At 38.4% G+C, this 15,695-nt stretch overlaps 2 protein-coding genes across 2 annotated transcripts; one reads left to right on the top strand and one right to left on the bottom strand.

Annotated features, from left to right (window-relative positions):
- Positions 1–214: 214 nt before the first annotated feature.
- Positions 215–10,075, top strand: LOC110834344 (DDB1- and CUL4-associated factor 8). Its single transcript, XM_022073402.2, has 9 exons — positions 215–921; positions 2,520–2,778; positions 3,297–3,532; positions 4,365–4,536; positions 5,199–5,364; positions 6,047–6,177; positions 7,178–7,297; positions 7,947–8,063; positions 8,909–10,075. The coding sequence occupies exons 1-9, from the start codon at positions 215–217 to the stop codon at positions 9,092–9,094; spliced, it is 2,094 nt and encodes a 697-aa protein (XP_021929094.1). The 3' UTR covers positions 9,095–10,075.
- A 1,181-nt stretch (positions 10,076–11,256) lies between these two features.
- LOC110834347 (BOS complex subunit TMEM147) lies at positions 11,257–14,922 on the bottom strand. Its single transcript, XM_022073422.2, has 4 exons — positions 14,747–14,922; positions 14,514–14,652; positions 12,554–12,775; positions 11,257–12,324 (listed from the first exon to the last, which is right to left on the bottom strand). The coding sequence occupies exons 1-4, from the start codon at positions 14,821–14,823 to the stop codon at positions 12,073–12,075; spliced, it is 690 nt and encodes a 229-aa protein (XP_021929114.1). The 5' UTR covers positions 14,824–14,922; the 3' UTR covers positions 11,257–12,072.
- Between the last annotated feature and the right edge of the window lie 773 nt (positions 14,923–15,695).

A 15,695-nucleotide genomic window follows, 5' to 3' on the forward strand; every position in this document is an offset into this window, starting at 1 on the left:
ACTTAGTTCTAACGAAAACAAATACGTCAAAAAGTTTATCTGATGGTGTACCTGCCTTTAAATTGTAGGTCCCCATGACAATAATTCGCATCAGTATGAAACGAACACAAATGCATTTCTGAGTTAAGATAACAGTTTATCAGAATTTGTTTCGAGAATTTTGTTGCATTTTTAATAACCAAAACTGGATTCAAGCACCAAGTCAGAAGACACCATGGATGTAGATAATGAGAAAGTTGTAATAGAGGATACAGGTGGAAACTTGGCTTCAGGAGAGCCACTTGGAGATTTTGATGATAAAGTAGAAATAAAATCTGCTGAAGATGTAGGATATGGGGAATCAAGAACCAAAAGACACATCAAGAAGGATGATAGTGGTATCTCTGTAGAAAAATCTGAAAACACTTCTGATGATGATGATGCATCTAAAAAGCAGAAGACAGCCAATGGACGACTTCAAGAAGGTGATAATAGTTCTATGAAAGGAACTGGATTTCTTCCAAAGCTGAAATCCAGGACCAAAAACAGAAATTATCGCATTAAGAAAGGTAGAGGTTTAGGCAGGGGAAGTTCAGATGAGGATGAATGTACAACTGCAGAATCAAAACAAGATTCACCAAAACCAGGTGAAGGAAGGAATAGTCCTGACTCTGGTCACCAGGAGAGCAGCTCCGCTCCTGATGATGTGGAAGCAGAAGAGTCTAGCAAAGAACCAGCAGATCTAGAAACTCCTGGGGTGGACAGCACTAGGAAACGTTCACGAGCCTCTGAAAGTGAGGAATCAGAGTCTGCTGGTAGTGAGGAGAGGACAACTGAACTTTCAGATACTGAGGAAGAAGAGGAAGAAGAAATTACACCCAGTGTCTTGTTGAAGCAGAAACCCAAACATAAGTGGTTTGTTATGCAGGAAGTTGTTAATAGGTATGTAACTTTCATTCTTATTCATTTCTTTTTGTTTATTTTGGTACCCTTTTAATTGAGGAGATGTGGGTTGATAAAGGTGGTGGTGGGTAATGTGAGTTCAAGGTTATGTTATCTTAGGCTAGATTAGTATTGGAAGTCAGGTTTTATCATGGCTTTTTAATGGGAAATTTTGATGTAAAGAATTTGTAGTGTAAGCATTTTATAAAAAATACAACAGTTGGCATTCTGCAGTGTCTTTCTACATATTTACACAGTTATGTCACTTTTCGGCATCCACACAATGACAGCCTGCCTTTAGCTGAATGCTACCAATTTATTTGACCATGCTTCTATAATTGGTCCATCAGAGCAAGAAAAGCACCATACCTAGATTATAAGAGATACTGAAAATGCAGTCCCTCTCTAGGTTTATATTTATCCCAGTACAAGTGTAGAATGACTCGGGTCATGTGCTGACCTACATATGCTAAATGCTAACATCATTACTTACCAGAAAGGTGCTTAATATGCAGGGATCAGTTTATTCAAAACTGCATTGAAAGTATAAATCATTATACAGCAAAACCCCTCAAGTTGGTCACCCCTCTGTATTGGACACTTTTAATTGGAACTGGCGAATATCCAATAATTTTATATATCCACAATACCCTATATCTTGGGCACCCCTTTTGTTGTAAGTTGGACAGGTTCATGCACTTAGCTTCAATACTTTTCAGGTAAATGTTTGCAGTTATTTTGTTGTTTTGAATTTCTGACTGAGGAATGCCTTCTATCTTGAGGATTAACTTAAGGTTGAGGGTGGGAGACATTGAACCCATCTTTAGAATGCAGTGAAAGAATTTGGTTATTCTTTTGTTGAAGCCTTCACTGGACTACAGAATTGCAGATAGTTTTAACTCCATCAGCACTGTGCTTCCATTTGAGTTCAAACTGTGTTAACGGAAATGGGACTTTTCTCTTTGCGATGGAGAAGCGAAAATTGATGGAATTAACTTTAGAAAATTTTATTGAGGCTGGAGTTTAATGTACAATGCATGGGAGCGGGCTTCACAAGATTATTATTAATACTATTGTCATTAATTCTTAATTCAAGTAAGTAAATAGATTATATTGTCATTAGACCACAATATGATTTTTCTCTTTCCCTTTATCTTGGACACCTCTGTAAGTTGGACACATTTTCGTGGAACCGCAAGTGTTCAACTTAGAGAGGTTTTACTGTACTTACAATTGATCAAAATTAACACTTGAACAGTAAGTACATTTCTGAACTGTATAATCGTTTTTTGTATAAAATTTGACAGTAATAAACCTGATATGTTGAAGACTTTCTGAAAAGTGTTTTTTATTTGCTGAACTTTTAGGACTTATACCCCTTTACCTTAGTAGTTTTATCTTTGTAGTTGAGAAAGCATTGTTAAATAAAGTAGTAATAAGAATAATTCTGAAATAACTGTATTTTGAGTAATGACTTAATGCATTTTCATGTTACTGACTGTATGTTTTGTCACTGAGGTACTTTCTACAGCTTCACAGCCCAGAAGAATATGAAAAATTGAAGTCATTTGCAGTAGAAAATATTGATTTGTTTTCAGGCAGAAGGGAGTGAGTAGTCGCTATCGAGGAGCGGAGTTGTTCCAGCAGCGTTGCTATGGTTCCCTGCATTCAGTCCAGCGCTTGGAGTTGATGTACAAGTTGGATGCTCATCAAGGCTGTGTTAATGCTCTTCATTTCAACAGTTCAGGCACTCTTCTTGCCAGTGGCTCAGATGATCTCAGCATAGTTGTGTGGGACTGGGCAGTAGGCAAGTTCCTAGTTACTTGTGACAGTGGTCATAGAAGCAACGTATTTCAGGTCAGTTTATGGCATATGTCATTTGTTTTATTTGTAGATAGGCTGAGAAATCTCCACAGTGCAACATGTGTTGTATGTCTCAAAGTATAATTTGTACCATCAGGTGTGGTAAACAGGGGAGGACAATCTAAAATGGATATCACAAATATTGGCTGTGAACTTGCGGCCCTCGCCGCATCCTGACCCTACTCCCTACTGGTCTAGTTAAGGTTTTGCCTAGTCTGACTGGTACCTGTATCTCAAAGCAATTCCACACATGTGGTGTACTTATTGCCCTAATGATGGAGGCAGCAACCCAGAAGACAGCCATTTGCTTGTACAAAGTTTTACACTGACATTTTAGATTTTTTAGAATTGATGTAACTAACCCTTAAGATGAGAAAAATGAGATTAATTCTGCTACACATGATATTCTAATATGTAGTAAGCATTAGAGCATTGAAATTAATTTATTTCATAGCATTGGAATTGCAAGGCAAAAGATTAATCTTCAGAATGACTGGATCACAATTTTCCAGGCCAAGTTTCTGCCATTTACTGGAGACACCCATATTGTGTCATGTGGACGTGATGGACAGGTGCGCCTGGCAGAATTATCCGTAACAGGGTTATACCGTTCAACCCGTCGCTTAGGTCAGCATCGTGGACCTGCCCACAAATTGGCTATACATCAGGAAACACCCCATGTTTTTCTAAGCTCGGGTGAAGATGCGCTCATCATGAGCTTTGATGTCCGTGAAGAAAAACCAGAGAAGTACGTGATTATTCTCTTTAGTTAAAAGTTTCTATAAATATGTGTGTTCTTTTAGGAGCAAGTTCAGAGCAAGTGATAAGGTATTACACTTTATTGTGTGAAATCTGCACAAAACTCTATTGTAAGAACTGCATATCTTAATCATGCTAAGAAAATGTACCTGTTTTTTCCCATTTTTATCATGATTGTCATTTGATCTGGTAACTGCTTTGCCCCATCTCATTGTAAACTTTTACATTTAATCACCTGCCAGTGGTTTATTGTGTAAGCGCGAGACATCGTCCCTTGCCGGGTAGCGCCATTCTTGCATACGAAACGCATTGCCAGAAATGGTAAACAGTGCCTTACAACTAAAACATGGATGTGCGGAAAGCCTTGACTTTAAGTTAGGGTCTGTTGCTGCTGATGAGAGGTTGTTTCGTCAGGTCCTTTGCGAAAACGATTTTGGTTGGATGGCTGTCTGGGATTTGGACCCAGAGGGGCAGGATTGCTTTGGCTGAAGGCCTGTGCGACTTGTGGAATTAGCTGATAATTGCCTTCCAGTAGGGTAGAGTTTCTTTGGAGTAGCGTGGATAGTGCTATCTTGTAAGTTTTTTCTATGTGGTCAACACATTTAGAGCACAGTTACAAATTGCTTTAGTTTTCATGAGACTGGCAACTTGACATTTTCCTTACAATCACCATGGCTGCAGAAAAAGGTAATAAATATGCATTCTGAGGTATCTGTGTGAGTTATATTTACCAGCTATACATACTTTATTTAGAAGTTAATACCTCGTCTTTTGTGATGATTTAAGGTGTTTTTGATATACTGAAAGATAATCTTTTATAGGCTTCTGCATGTGAAAGATGGTGAGAAGAAGATCGCACTGTTCAGCATTCATATGAATCCTCTGAATAACAATGAATTTTGTGTCAGTGGTCGAGACAATTATATACGTATCTATGATAAAAGGAAGGTGTCAGACAACACTCAGCTCAAAAAGTTCTGCCCTAGACACCTGGTAAGTTTTTATCGTGTATAATCTTCATTCCATAAGCATGATTCATCATCATCAATAGCGCTTGAACTCACTTGGAGTCTGCTTCCTTTAAGAGCCTCCGGCACTTTCCTTTATCCAGAGCTCTTGTCCACCGCCTTCTAATCCCTCTCGTCCTGGCGTCACTATTGACTCCATCCAGTCACCTTTCCTTCAGTCTTCCGATAAGCCTTAGAGGTGTGAGAGTCGGTACTTTCCTTTCTTATTTTTTTGGGGCTACTAGCATAAATTCTGTCTTCTCTTGATTAATTTTCAGACCCATTTCCTTAATTGATTTTTCAAGTGCTGAAATGGCTTCTGTTAACAACAAACCTTAACCACTTTCCTTGTTATCCTGAATTGTCTAAGGTTTGAAATTTTGCCCTGAATATATCATCCCAAGTTAACTAGTAGCAGAATTTTCTTGTTATGAATTCATTTCTCACCTTCATTCATCTGCTGCGCTTTATTTGAAAAGCAGATATGTTAGTTCTTTACAGAAATTCTTGCTGACGCTCGTCATCATATACTCTCATATCCTTCTCGTTCTCTGAAAAGTTATCTGGAGAGCCGTAGCTAGCATTGCAATTCTCCTCACGTGCGTCTTACTGCATGCTGTTACAACGACATGCGTGTTTTTCTTACAGACAAGCTCTGGCACCTTCACTCATGTCACATGTGCTGTGTTCAATTACAATGGAACAGAAATTCTTGGCTCATACAATGATGAAGACATTTACCTCTTTGATACAAGGCATCCCGATGGTTCTGACTTCATACATCGATTTGAGGGTCATAGAAACAATGCTACAGGTATATGAATTGTTGGTTATGTTTATTTTACTCTTATGTATTGTCTTTTAAATATACAGGTTGTCATTTTTTGTTTGGACTGCCTATGGCACTCGCATGACCCAGACGGCTGTGGCGGGCTGGCTGTGAACAAAGCCATTCCAAACTAGGTACAAAAACAAATTATATAAAGTTGCCAGTTCAGAGGAGTCTCCAAAAATGTTCCCCTTGTGCTCAAAAACGTGCATTACAGCATGAGAACACGCTTTGGTGCACATGTTGCAGCTATACTGGGAAAATCCTGGGCATTTTTTCTCAGATATTTTATTCAACTTCATGTAATGTGTAGGGATTTCTTTTGTACACTTTATCTCTCATGCTACCCCACAAATAAAAATTACACAACCCGTGGTCTGGGGAATTATTCATCTTGCACTGATTTCATTCCAAACACCAACTCCTAGATGATGCAGTGGTGCTTCATGAAGGGGTACTTCCCAAATAAGAGTTGAGAATGTTACCTCTGTTCCAGCCTCCTCAAACAATGTAAATCAAGAATGAATGCAAATGATGTCTACTACGTCACAATGGCCTCTTTAATGAATTCAGACTTCCTAGTTTCATATCCATTACACATCATGTGGTTTGTTACCGTGTTTACGGTTCTATTGCAGTATTTGTGTGCCTTATTTTGTTGTTCCAGTGAAAGGAATCACCTTCTTTGGTCCCAAGAGTGAATATGTAGTCTCAGGATCAGACTGTGGTAATATTTACTTCTGGGACAAAGGGACTGAATCCATTGTCCAGTGGATGCTTGGAGATGAAAATGGAGTGGTAAGATCACAGACTTGTTTTATATCCCCGAATAATCTCGTAGATTTGAACACAGTTGACACCTTATGACAAGTGAGACCACCAGTTGGGTTAGGTTTCCATGTTGGGCCAAAACCTGTTTCTCTATATATCGTAATGTCTGGGAAGGTGAGGCAGCTTTTGTCTTATAATTTCCTTTTCTTCTGTTGCTATTTAACTTACTGAGAACTTTTTTTGTCCTGATGCCTGTCAGTATTCTTTTAACTACTGACGTCTGTTGTTGAATAAATGAGCTGGTCTTTAAATTTGGTGCCTCATAAAAATTATTTTCCTAAACGTTCTGTGGCCAGTGCAAGAGCCACAGAAGTAAGAAAATGAATTAGATAAGGTGATAAATGATTGATTTGTAGGATTTGAATTCACTCCTCTTCATTTGTTATTTTCAGTTGTCCACTTGAAGTGAACTTCAAGGAAACTTGATTTATTAAGAAAATTACCTGCGGTGTTTACCGGACATCGAGATTAAAATGTAACCCTATGTGAACACATTTTGTTGGACACTGATTCAGAGCAAAGACTCAGTTAACTTGAAGTTTGATTTTATATCAAGTAACTCTCATAATGCCCCACAGCGAATATAAAACAAATGTTCTCTATAGGTGAACAGTCCCGCGCCGTAGCCGCGCGGTCTGAGGCATCATGCTTCGGACCGGCGATACGGAATGCGAGCTGGTTCGAGTCTCGGGGGAGAAGAAATTTTCTCATGAGCTTTCGACCGGCGTATGGGACCGGTGTCAACCCAGCATCGTGAGGAAATTGGGGAGCTACAATGAGTAGCGTAATCCGGTCAGGAAAGCTAGCAATGGCTGGGGGTTCGTCGTGCTGACCACACGTCACCCTGTATCTGGTTAGATGATCGTTCACCTCTGGTTAGGCATGTGAACGTGAGGCCAACAGTCAAGCTAGTCGGTTTTGGCTCTCTGGAGCTGTTACGCCACGGATTTATTTATTTTATTTATAGGTGAACTGCTTGGAGCCACATCCTCAGATTCCTGTTCTAGCAACTTGTGGGTTGGATGAAGATGTGAAAATATGGGTGCCTTCCTGTGAGCAAGAACCCACCATGACTGGTCTCAGATCTGTAAGTTCATATGCTACAATTACAGTGGAACCCCATATTTACGCTTTTCTGGGAACTGATGGAGAGTGGTGTAAAAATGCGGGAAATGCAAAAATCATAGGTTTAGTACTTTGCCTTAACCCTTAACATCTATCTTATGAGCAACCCTTATGCTGGGCTTTGGGCATTTCATTACTGATGCATTTTGGTCAGCCAAACACATCAAAAAATAGGTTAAATTTTCTTTTACACATGTTTGATGATGTCATTTGTTTCAAAAGCTATCAGCACTCGTCAGTATGCCACATTTAGTATTTTTTGTACTATTCAGAACACCAATACACAGCCCCAGATAACTCTCCTTGTATTTTACTTACACTTTCGTTCATTCAAAACCAATGTGACAATTCAATCTTTATGAAAAAATTGGCACGTGTTTGCTGAAATTTACCTCAAGTGAAGTAAGTTTTCTTTCTATGACAGCTCATTTGCAGTGGGACAACAGAAATTAGGTAAACTCCTAGCATTTTCAAACAAGTTTTGCACGAGTGTTAGTAAGAAATTTCTGTGTTCAATTTTGATATCACATGATACCAATTTCCATAATCTGTCATAGTTTTAATATTTTATGTTATTAAGCATGTCAGTTACAATCCAGCTCCTGTTTCAGGCTGTAGTTTCTAATTACAAGGGCCGTGAGCATGACCGTCAGCGAGATCCAGATGCTTTTGATGGTCAGATGCTCTGGTTTCTGTGGCGACATATTCGGCGTACTGAGCTTAGGAGGGTAAGGGATCCTCAAGCTGCAGTGTCCTAACTGTACTCCTTCTTCTTCTTCTAACATTAGTTTTAAGCGTGTCTCACAGGGTTCAGCTTTGGCATCTACATCTGTCCCCTTGAGTGAATATATTTTAGTTAAATTTGGTTTTCAATATTCATCATCAGTCAGATTTTACTTTGGTTAATTCAGATTGTCACAACGCAAATAACACTTATTTAGGTAGTGTTTTAATGAATACTGCAGACATCTAGTTCTATAAATAAGGGATTCATTATCAGGGATACTGTAGATTTCCAGTCCTCATTTCCCTCTACTTTCTCTCATGACTTCACATCTTTGTGATTTGTCTGCATGAAGTGCTGAATATGCAGTGAAGAAGACATCCATCTACCATCTTTCATATCCAAAACTACAGAGATTGATAAAAATTTGTTTTGGGGCTTTGCACTTAATGTTGTCAAGCAATGAAATTATTGTGCGTACCAGTCGGTCATAATCTTTTAATACAGAACCAAAATTTAACTACAAAATTTCTCAAAAATGATACTTCATACAAAAAGAAACGATTTGTATGAGACATAAAATAGGCATCATTAAGATGTACAGGTTTTGTTTTTAAAAAATTCCAAATTATCTAATATTTAACAACAAACTACAAAACATAATTTACATGTGAGTACTTTTGCAACAGTAGTTTACATCTGCAGTAAATCTGCATCAAGGCCGATGACATGCAGAATTGAACACTTTTGGAAAATGTGTGTACTCCATGGAACACTTGTTGTGGTGTGTATGTATTAGATACTTTGGAAATCATTTGCCCCTTCCGACAACTATTTTCATTTCTGCAGTCACGGAATGAGAGCTCACTAAGGTGGTCATCTATTGCTCCTCTAAGTCATTCCTCCCGTGGCAGTAGTGGTGGAGAGCGAAGGTCGTCTGCAGCGGCACCTGACCAGGACACGACTGCCAGCGAGAGCTCCAATAGTTCGGACAGTGAGGACGGAGCGCAGCGTGTCCAGTGCTCCCCTTCTTAAGAAACTTGTACCAGGTATATGCTCTTCTGAGGGCATCCTTATTTTTTGAGGAGTATTTATAATTATTACATTATTTATGTTTGTTCTAACAATACTGTGCAGGTCATCAATGATTTATATTGCAGCATCTAAAGAAGAAACTGTAATTACCTTGATTTAAAAAGTCCGATGCCCAAGATGTCAGTGGACTATTTGTTAGTAAAGTCTCTTCCTTTCTGAAAAGTAGCACAGGATCTCCTTTGTTTACAAACGTTTGCTGACAAAAAGGAATATTTTAAATATTTCTCAGAGATTTTCTGTTTCTAATAATTCACCAGAAATGGACTTTCCTCATTCTAAATTAAAATTAATAAAACTGTGATTGGTTAAATTGTGGTGTTATGCATAAGGATGACAGAATTATTTATACCGAGTGTTGAAAAGTGTGACGTGTTTTCTTTCCAAAGAAATTGCTGAGTTAAGAAAGCATAACATTAGAATATTACAGAAGAGGATATTACTTGCAAGTATTGCATTAAAAATAGAGCATGCACATAATAACCCAGATAAAAGGAAGATAAATTAAAGGCATTTCATAGTGACTGTATTTTCCTTGAATTTACGTAGGGAGTGTTTCTTCAGTCTCATAACAATATTAAAAAAACAGCAGTAGTTTGAAGAGTTCTTTCACATAAGATGAAAGAGTTAATTATACAAGAAAGTAATGGAAAGGTCCTACACTTTTTGGTGAATTAAGGAATGTTCGCAGATAGATACGTGAAGAAAATACTGTATTTGCAGACTGTCATGTTGAGTTCTAACATTGTGAAGTTATGTCGCATGACCAGAAATGTTGTGATATAAATAGAAATTTCACAAGTTTAAGTAATGGTGATATGTATTTAGCAAAGAGAAGTTATGTAAATCTGAAGCTAATAGCATGTACAGTGAAATATAACATAGGTAGAAGTGAAAATAAAGGATATTTATGATGGAAAGCAACACTTGAGTAGGAATCTCGGCACTGTAGATTTAATCCATTGTTTTGGAATACTGAGTTCGACTTGTGGCACGAGATGGCAGCCATTCTGAGCAACATGCGGGTATGTTCTCGACTACTTCATTTCGCCTAGATTCGGTACTTGGCAACAGATGGCACGTAATCATAGCCCTTTCAAATCCCTGACATCCATCACTTGATGGATGAATGTGAATGGAGTGGGCACCCAACCGACCCTTACACGATGACCATTTCCTGATCTTTGAGCATCCCCAGTCTCTTCAGTCTGCTTGCAGCCCAGTATTGCCCACGAACTTCAGTACCCTATATAACTGGATCTGATGGTTGTCTCCAATTCTTCCACCCCCCCCGGTTTGCCGATACTGCCAGCTCCCCAGAAGTGGAACACCAGGCTGGCTCCCTGCTGAAAGTAATGAACTTTCAGATGGGAGGGCTCCTTCGTGCGGCCTCTTCCACTTTGTCAGACTTAAAAATACGATCCTTCCGGTGGGAAGCTTTTAGAGGCTTGTAGTGGAAGGCTCCAAAAATGTAATTCCTTAATTTAAATACAACTACACTGAAGATTAGTTCTTTCATCTGGATCATTACTTCATAATAATAATAATGAATACATGACAAATTGTACAAACTTAGGTTTTTCTCAATATCCTGTTGACTCGGTGGAGTGTCGTCGGGCCTGTAAGTTGTGGTTTGTGGTGCACCATTCAAGAAGTGCACTGCCAACTTTCCAGTACTCTGTTCATAGCTTATACAATACAAAATGCTAATTACAAATCAGTTCACATCAATATGTAGATGTAAGTGCATACAGACGCTCATAAAAATCCTAATGGAAGATGAGTTCCGTTCTGTAATTTCAAAGTTACAAAATGGTTGTCTTGACTTTTAATGTGAAACATATGTAAATGTACCTATTTTAAGATTTTATTAAGTTGGTGTACATGCTATAAATGAGGCAAGTGGGAGAGGCAGAAATATTTTTTAAGGACGGGAAATACGAATTATGACGATTTTGCCCAAAATACATTGAAGCTGTGAACTGGAAGCAGTAATTTCTCCATGAAGCTATATCACTGTAAGGGTGATGAACCTGGGACTGGTGAAGATAGACTGATTGGTGAAAGTGGATAAAAGCCAATGACTTAAGACCATAACGAAGATATCTGATCTGATGTATAATGCGTTTTTCAAATATTTATTCTCTCTCACGTTTGTGGTAATTGAAATCAGACTATAATGTCGGTTTCTTAGTGGGGAGATGTCTTAGATTCAGAATCGCTTATTTGGGTGAATATGGTAATTCAGAGCTGAAAGGTTGATGATCCAGAATCTGATGTATTCGCAGCAGTTGTTATTATTTCATAATTACCCCATCGTACATATTATATCAATTTATATGAAAAGTAATATAATTTCTCATACATAATTTTTGAGATCAAATTTGTAACTACTGTTTTCTTATAACAAAGCATTCCAGTTATTCTGTAATATGATATTTGTTGCATTATCAATCAACACATCTAATTTCATCAGTTGACACTATTTTTTTTGGACATCCTTTGACATCAGTGTTTTGTGAAACTGTGCCACAGCTCACGAGGTTAGCTGCTGGCTTCTTATCACAAAGGCCTTGGTTCAAGCCCAAGGAAATTTGTGTGGGATATGTGATGAAAAAAATTGGCACTGGGGTTCCTTTCTTCACTCTGCCAGTGCCCCAAACTCATGATCACTGGAGGAACATTTGAGGCGGCAGCACCAAGCAACAGTTTGTTCTCTAAAGACTTCAGATACAATGCCATTGGAACTGGAGTTCTTGCTTTAAAGTTATAAGCTCAATTCTAGCACAAATGAGGTAAATCCCCCAAACTGTCACCTTAAAACATGTCTAAACTCCAGTTTGAAATTCTGGCGCCAGTATTTATCAAACTTCAGGTCACAGAAAAGTTTTGTTACTAAACTTTGGTCACATGTCCAGCAGTTAATAAATGCCAATCGACTGAGCGAAACCAGCATAGATCTGTAGTGTAGTAACCGCCAGGCAAAGCGTGAGTACGGCTCGGACTAGCAGTTCTATCCATGGACTGCTGATGGTGGCATGAACAAAAATCTCCATCAATAGAAACTTGTAAGAACAGAGGAGAAGCAGTACCGTAACGATGGGAAGTAATGAGCGACTGAGATCGTGGCGAGACCACAGCCATACAAGGGTTGCTGTGGTGACATGCTGCACCTAGAAGCAAAACATACCAGTAATAATAACCCTGTTCTGATGTCTGTAAAGTAAAATTGTTTTAAAATCAGAGCGAGTACAGGAACCACAATACTTTGGCATTGAAAGGGTTAACCTAGAATTCAGGCACCTGAGATTCTAACGTTCCTCTGAAATGCTGGTACAAGACTACACAGCATCAGAGTTAATTTTCGCTGCTGTGAGAACCTCGCAGCAAATGCAGACTTACCAGGCTGATGTTAGAATCAAAACTCTTTTGGATATACATCCAGTCAAATTCAACTCCTCGAGCACCAAACCACAGGAAAAGGAATCGAGACAGTAGTAAATCTGCTCCAGCCCAGCCCACCCCAGCTGTCAATACTTTAGCGTGACTTCTGCCAGGAATTCCCATCAAGACTAGATATAAGCCTCCAAGGTCAGCCAACTCAACAGTCGCCTTCAGGAATTCCTAAAACAGTCAAAAAGTATGTGTGACATACATAAAATATTTTAGGGCTCTAAAAATGAAAGTATTACACTTGATAAAAGTGACCAGAAGAAGTAGCTCCACGGAGCAGTGCCTTCTTGAGAAGCCGATAGTTACACAGCTGATCAAGAAATTCCCTGCCTTTTCTGGAACCTACACATTCATTAACCCATTACATTCTTCTAACAAGTTCAGCATGCAGACACCCACGTGGCCTTAAAGTCGTACGATGAACTCTGGTCACTGTGTAATCTCCATGTAGGTGCCTGTATGTTATTATCATTCAATAGATGGCTCCAAAAAAACATTGCTTAAAAATCTCCTGCTTCTATTGCTGACTCATGGACAGTGTGAAATCATATTATTACATGGAATGTTTTAGTAAGCAGTCAGCCATATTTCTGTGTAGATGGAGGGACATTTCAGGTGACTGGGTTACGGTGTTCACAACAGCCTTTGTCCTGAGCCGGCTGAACCAAATGCACGGTGTCACAGCTTTATATTAGCTTCCCTTTCAACCACAGATCTTCCAAGCCATAATTTTTCCTTTAGGTTTTCCAACTATAATAAGGAAACGTTTTCTCAGAGTTCTTGTTTGTATATCCTTGACTACAGTAAAATATAACCACAGAATGCCAACTGAGCAGACACTGCAGAAATCTTGCTGATAATTTTCTGCACGTGTCTGTGTGTTACAGGAACGACTTAAACAGATACCATGTTTCTCAATCATGGTAGGTAATGAAAATTTAAAAAATAAAAAAAAAAAACTTTTCCCACACTTTATGAATTCTAGTCCAGGCATTTAAACAGAATTTTCTGTGTTGTAAGTAGGTGGAATATTACAGATATCTTTCATTAGATGGATGATATTTAAAAAGTTTGAAGTTTCTTTTGATTAAACTCTGCTCCACTCCAATTAATAATTAATAGAAAATCGTATACTTTCATAATTATCAGGGAAGGATGAGATTATGGCAGATGCAAATGCAATAATTTCTGTATCTTAAAACACAAAAATTCTGCTATACCAAAAGAATGAGGAAACATGCCAGAAAAGAAGTATTGTGGGCATGGACAAGAAAGAGCAGAAAAAAAACAAAATACATGTCCAGCGCCTTGTTTCCAAACATCTTTCACTTCAAGACCAATAACAGGACAAGAACTGAAGTGTGTAGAAAGTGTAAATAGCCATAAAGGTGCTTATAAACATCACCAAAGGAGGTTTACAGAATGAGAATATCAGTAAATTTCAAATGTGATACAGAAATCAGAGGTAATTCCAAATGATAATATGTAAGAACATGAACTAAAGCATATTTTTTGGTGAAATATGGGTTTTTGTGTAAACGTTTTCTTAGAGCTTTTAGTCTGATAAATTCAGAAAGGGAGTTAAATAAAATGCAGTCCATTCTTGCTCAAAGCACCTGAAGTCACCCACCTGGCATAAGTTAAATTAAAGCTGTCTCCCTGCTTAAGGGGTTAATTTATAATCTGCAACAAAATTAAGTTTTACTTACAGTTAATCATCTATAGCAGAATATGTGTCTGGGAAGAGCTAGTGTAAGTCACATAGGCTTCACTCAGTTGTAATCTTTCCCTTGTTTACTTCATTTTCTAAAGGGGAACATTAATTTATTCGTCGATTATGCTGCTAGGTACTTTTTACAGTCAGGGCCATTAGCAATATAAAAGTAATTTCGTTCCTTTTACATCATACCCCAACAAAATCCATGCCTCCCTGTCCGCCACCATCATTTGCAGGGAAGAAAGTTGCAAGTACCAGCATTTTACACAGCTGTGTGAAGACGTAAATTCCACCGGCTTGGATACATTTCCAAAAGGCCCCATATTCTGACCTAAAAATTAAAAGCAAGGTTATGGTCATGTGCACATCATCACAGTAATTTCAGTATGGAACTGCGAGTCATATTAGTTCTTCACAGTACTTACAAACCAGAATATTTATATGTCAGATAAAATGGTACATAAACTAACGCGACACAGTTTCCAAAATGGTATAATGTCATTGGTATTGTATGGAATGGTATAATGTTTATAAATTAACTTAATTTACTCCGTAATGTATACTGAGGTTATCTCGAATCCGGTGGTTAGATTTTTCGAGAAGTTGTTTTCGATTCTCGATGTCACCCCATGGATTCGTAGTTCAAACAATTTCTCGCTAGATGTCGGGGGACCCATAATTCAGGTTGCCGTCCTGAACATGCCGACAGTACTTGCTTTACGTGAAACTCAACACCTGGCCCCTTATTTATCGTACGTACAAAACACAAAAATCGATAATCATTTTTAGATTTAAACTCTACTTATTTGTACCTGTTTCTGATTTATGCTGCATTTTCCTATTGTAACATATATTTCTCCCGTCATCGCGAAGTTAGATCAGAACTAAACCTATGTACATTCCGGAAACATTACAAATTACTGGAAACCATTTCACAAGGAGGCCTATAACCCTACATACGTAGTCTACTACTTTGTTATAAAAACAAAGTCGATTCTCTAAATTCGGAAGAACTTCCTCTGGACGACACGCAGACGTAGGCATTGTACGTCAGATTATGACCTCGAGCGTATCACGAATGTTTAATGCAAGTGATTATAACGTATACCGAAATTAAAACTTTTATTAGAATGTTGCACGCTAATGATCTGATTTGTAGACTTGCGTATTTGTAGTAATGTGAGACACGTCATAGGGTCGCCGGTTCTTGAATCAGGAAACTGCTAGTGGTTTATCTAATACTCCAGTCGTTCCGGTACCAATAATGCGATTGTTGGAGTCCTGACGACGTGGAATTACAATGGAAATATGAGAGAACCAGATTTGACAAGTTCAGTGCTGCCTCCATCTTCAGAGCAGACTAAACCTTTTCGT

The sequence above is a fragment of the Zootermopsis nevadensis genome, unplaced genomic scaffold (assembly GCF_977971745.1).
Source record: "Zootermopsis nevadensis isolate Lab colony 2312 unplaced genomic scaffold, Znev_1.0 Znev_ptg000020l, whole genome shotgun sequence".
Taxonomy (NCBI): Eukaryota; Metazoa; Arthropoda; class Insecta; order Blattodea; family Termopsidae; genus Zootermopsis; species Zootermopsis nevadensis.

Excerpts from the sequence above, each read along its gene's own strand:
- LOC110834344 (XM_022073402.2), top strand. The coding sequence starts at position 215 with ATGGATGTAGATAATGAGAAAGTTGTAATAGAGGATACAGGTGGAAAC. Across the intron at positions 3,533-4,364 it reads CGTGAAGAAAAACCAGAGAA|GCTTCTGCATGTGAAAGATG; the intron begins GTACGTGATTAT and ends AATCTTTTATAG. Across the intron at positions 6,178-7,177 it reads TTGGAGATGAAAATGGAGTG|GTGAACTGCTTGGAGCCACA; the intron begins GTAAGATCACAG and ends TTTTATTTATAG.
- LOC110834347 (XM_022073422.2), bottom strand. The coding sequence starts at position 14,823 with ATGACATTATACCATTTTGGAAACTGTGTCGCGTTAGTTTATGTACCA. Across the intron at positions 14,653-14,746 it reads ACATATAAATATTCTGGTTT|GTCAGAATATGGGGCCTTTT; the intron begins GTAAGTACTGTG and ends TTTAATTTTTAG. Across the intron at positions 12,776-14,513 it reads GAGGCATGGATTTTGTTGGG|GAATTCCTGAAGGCGACTGT; the intron begins GTATGATGTAAA and ends TGACTGTTTTAG.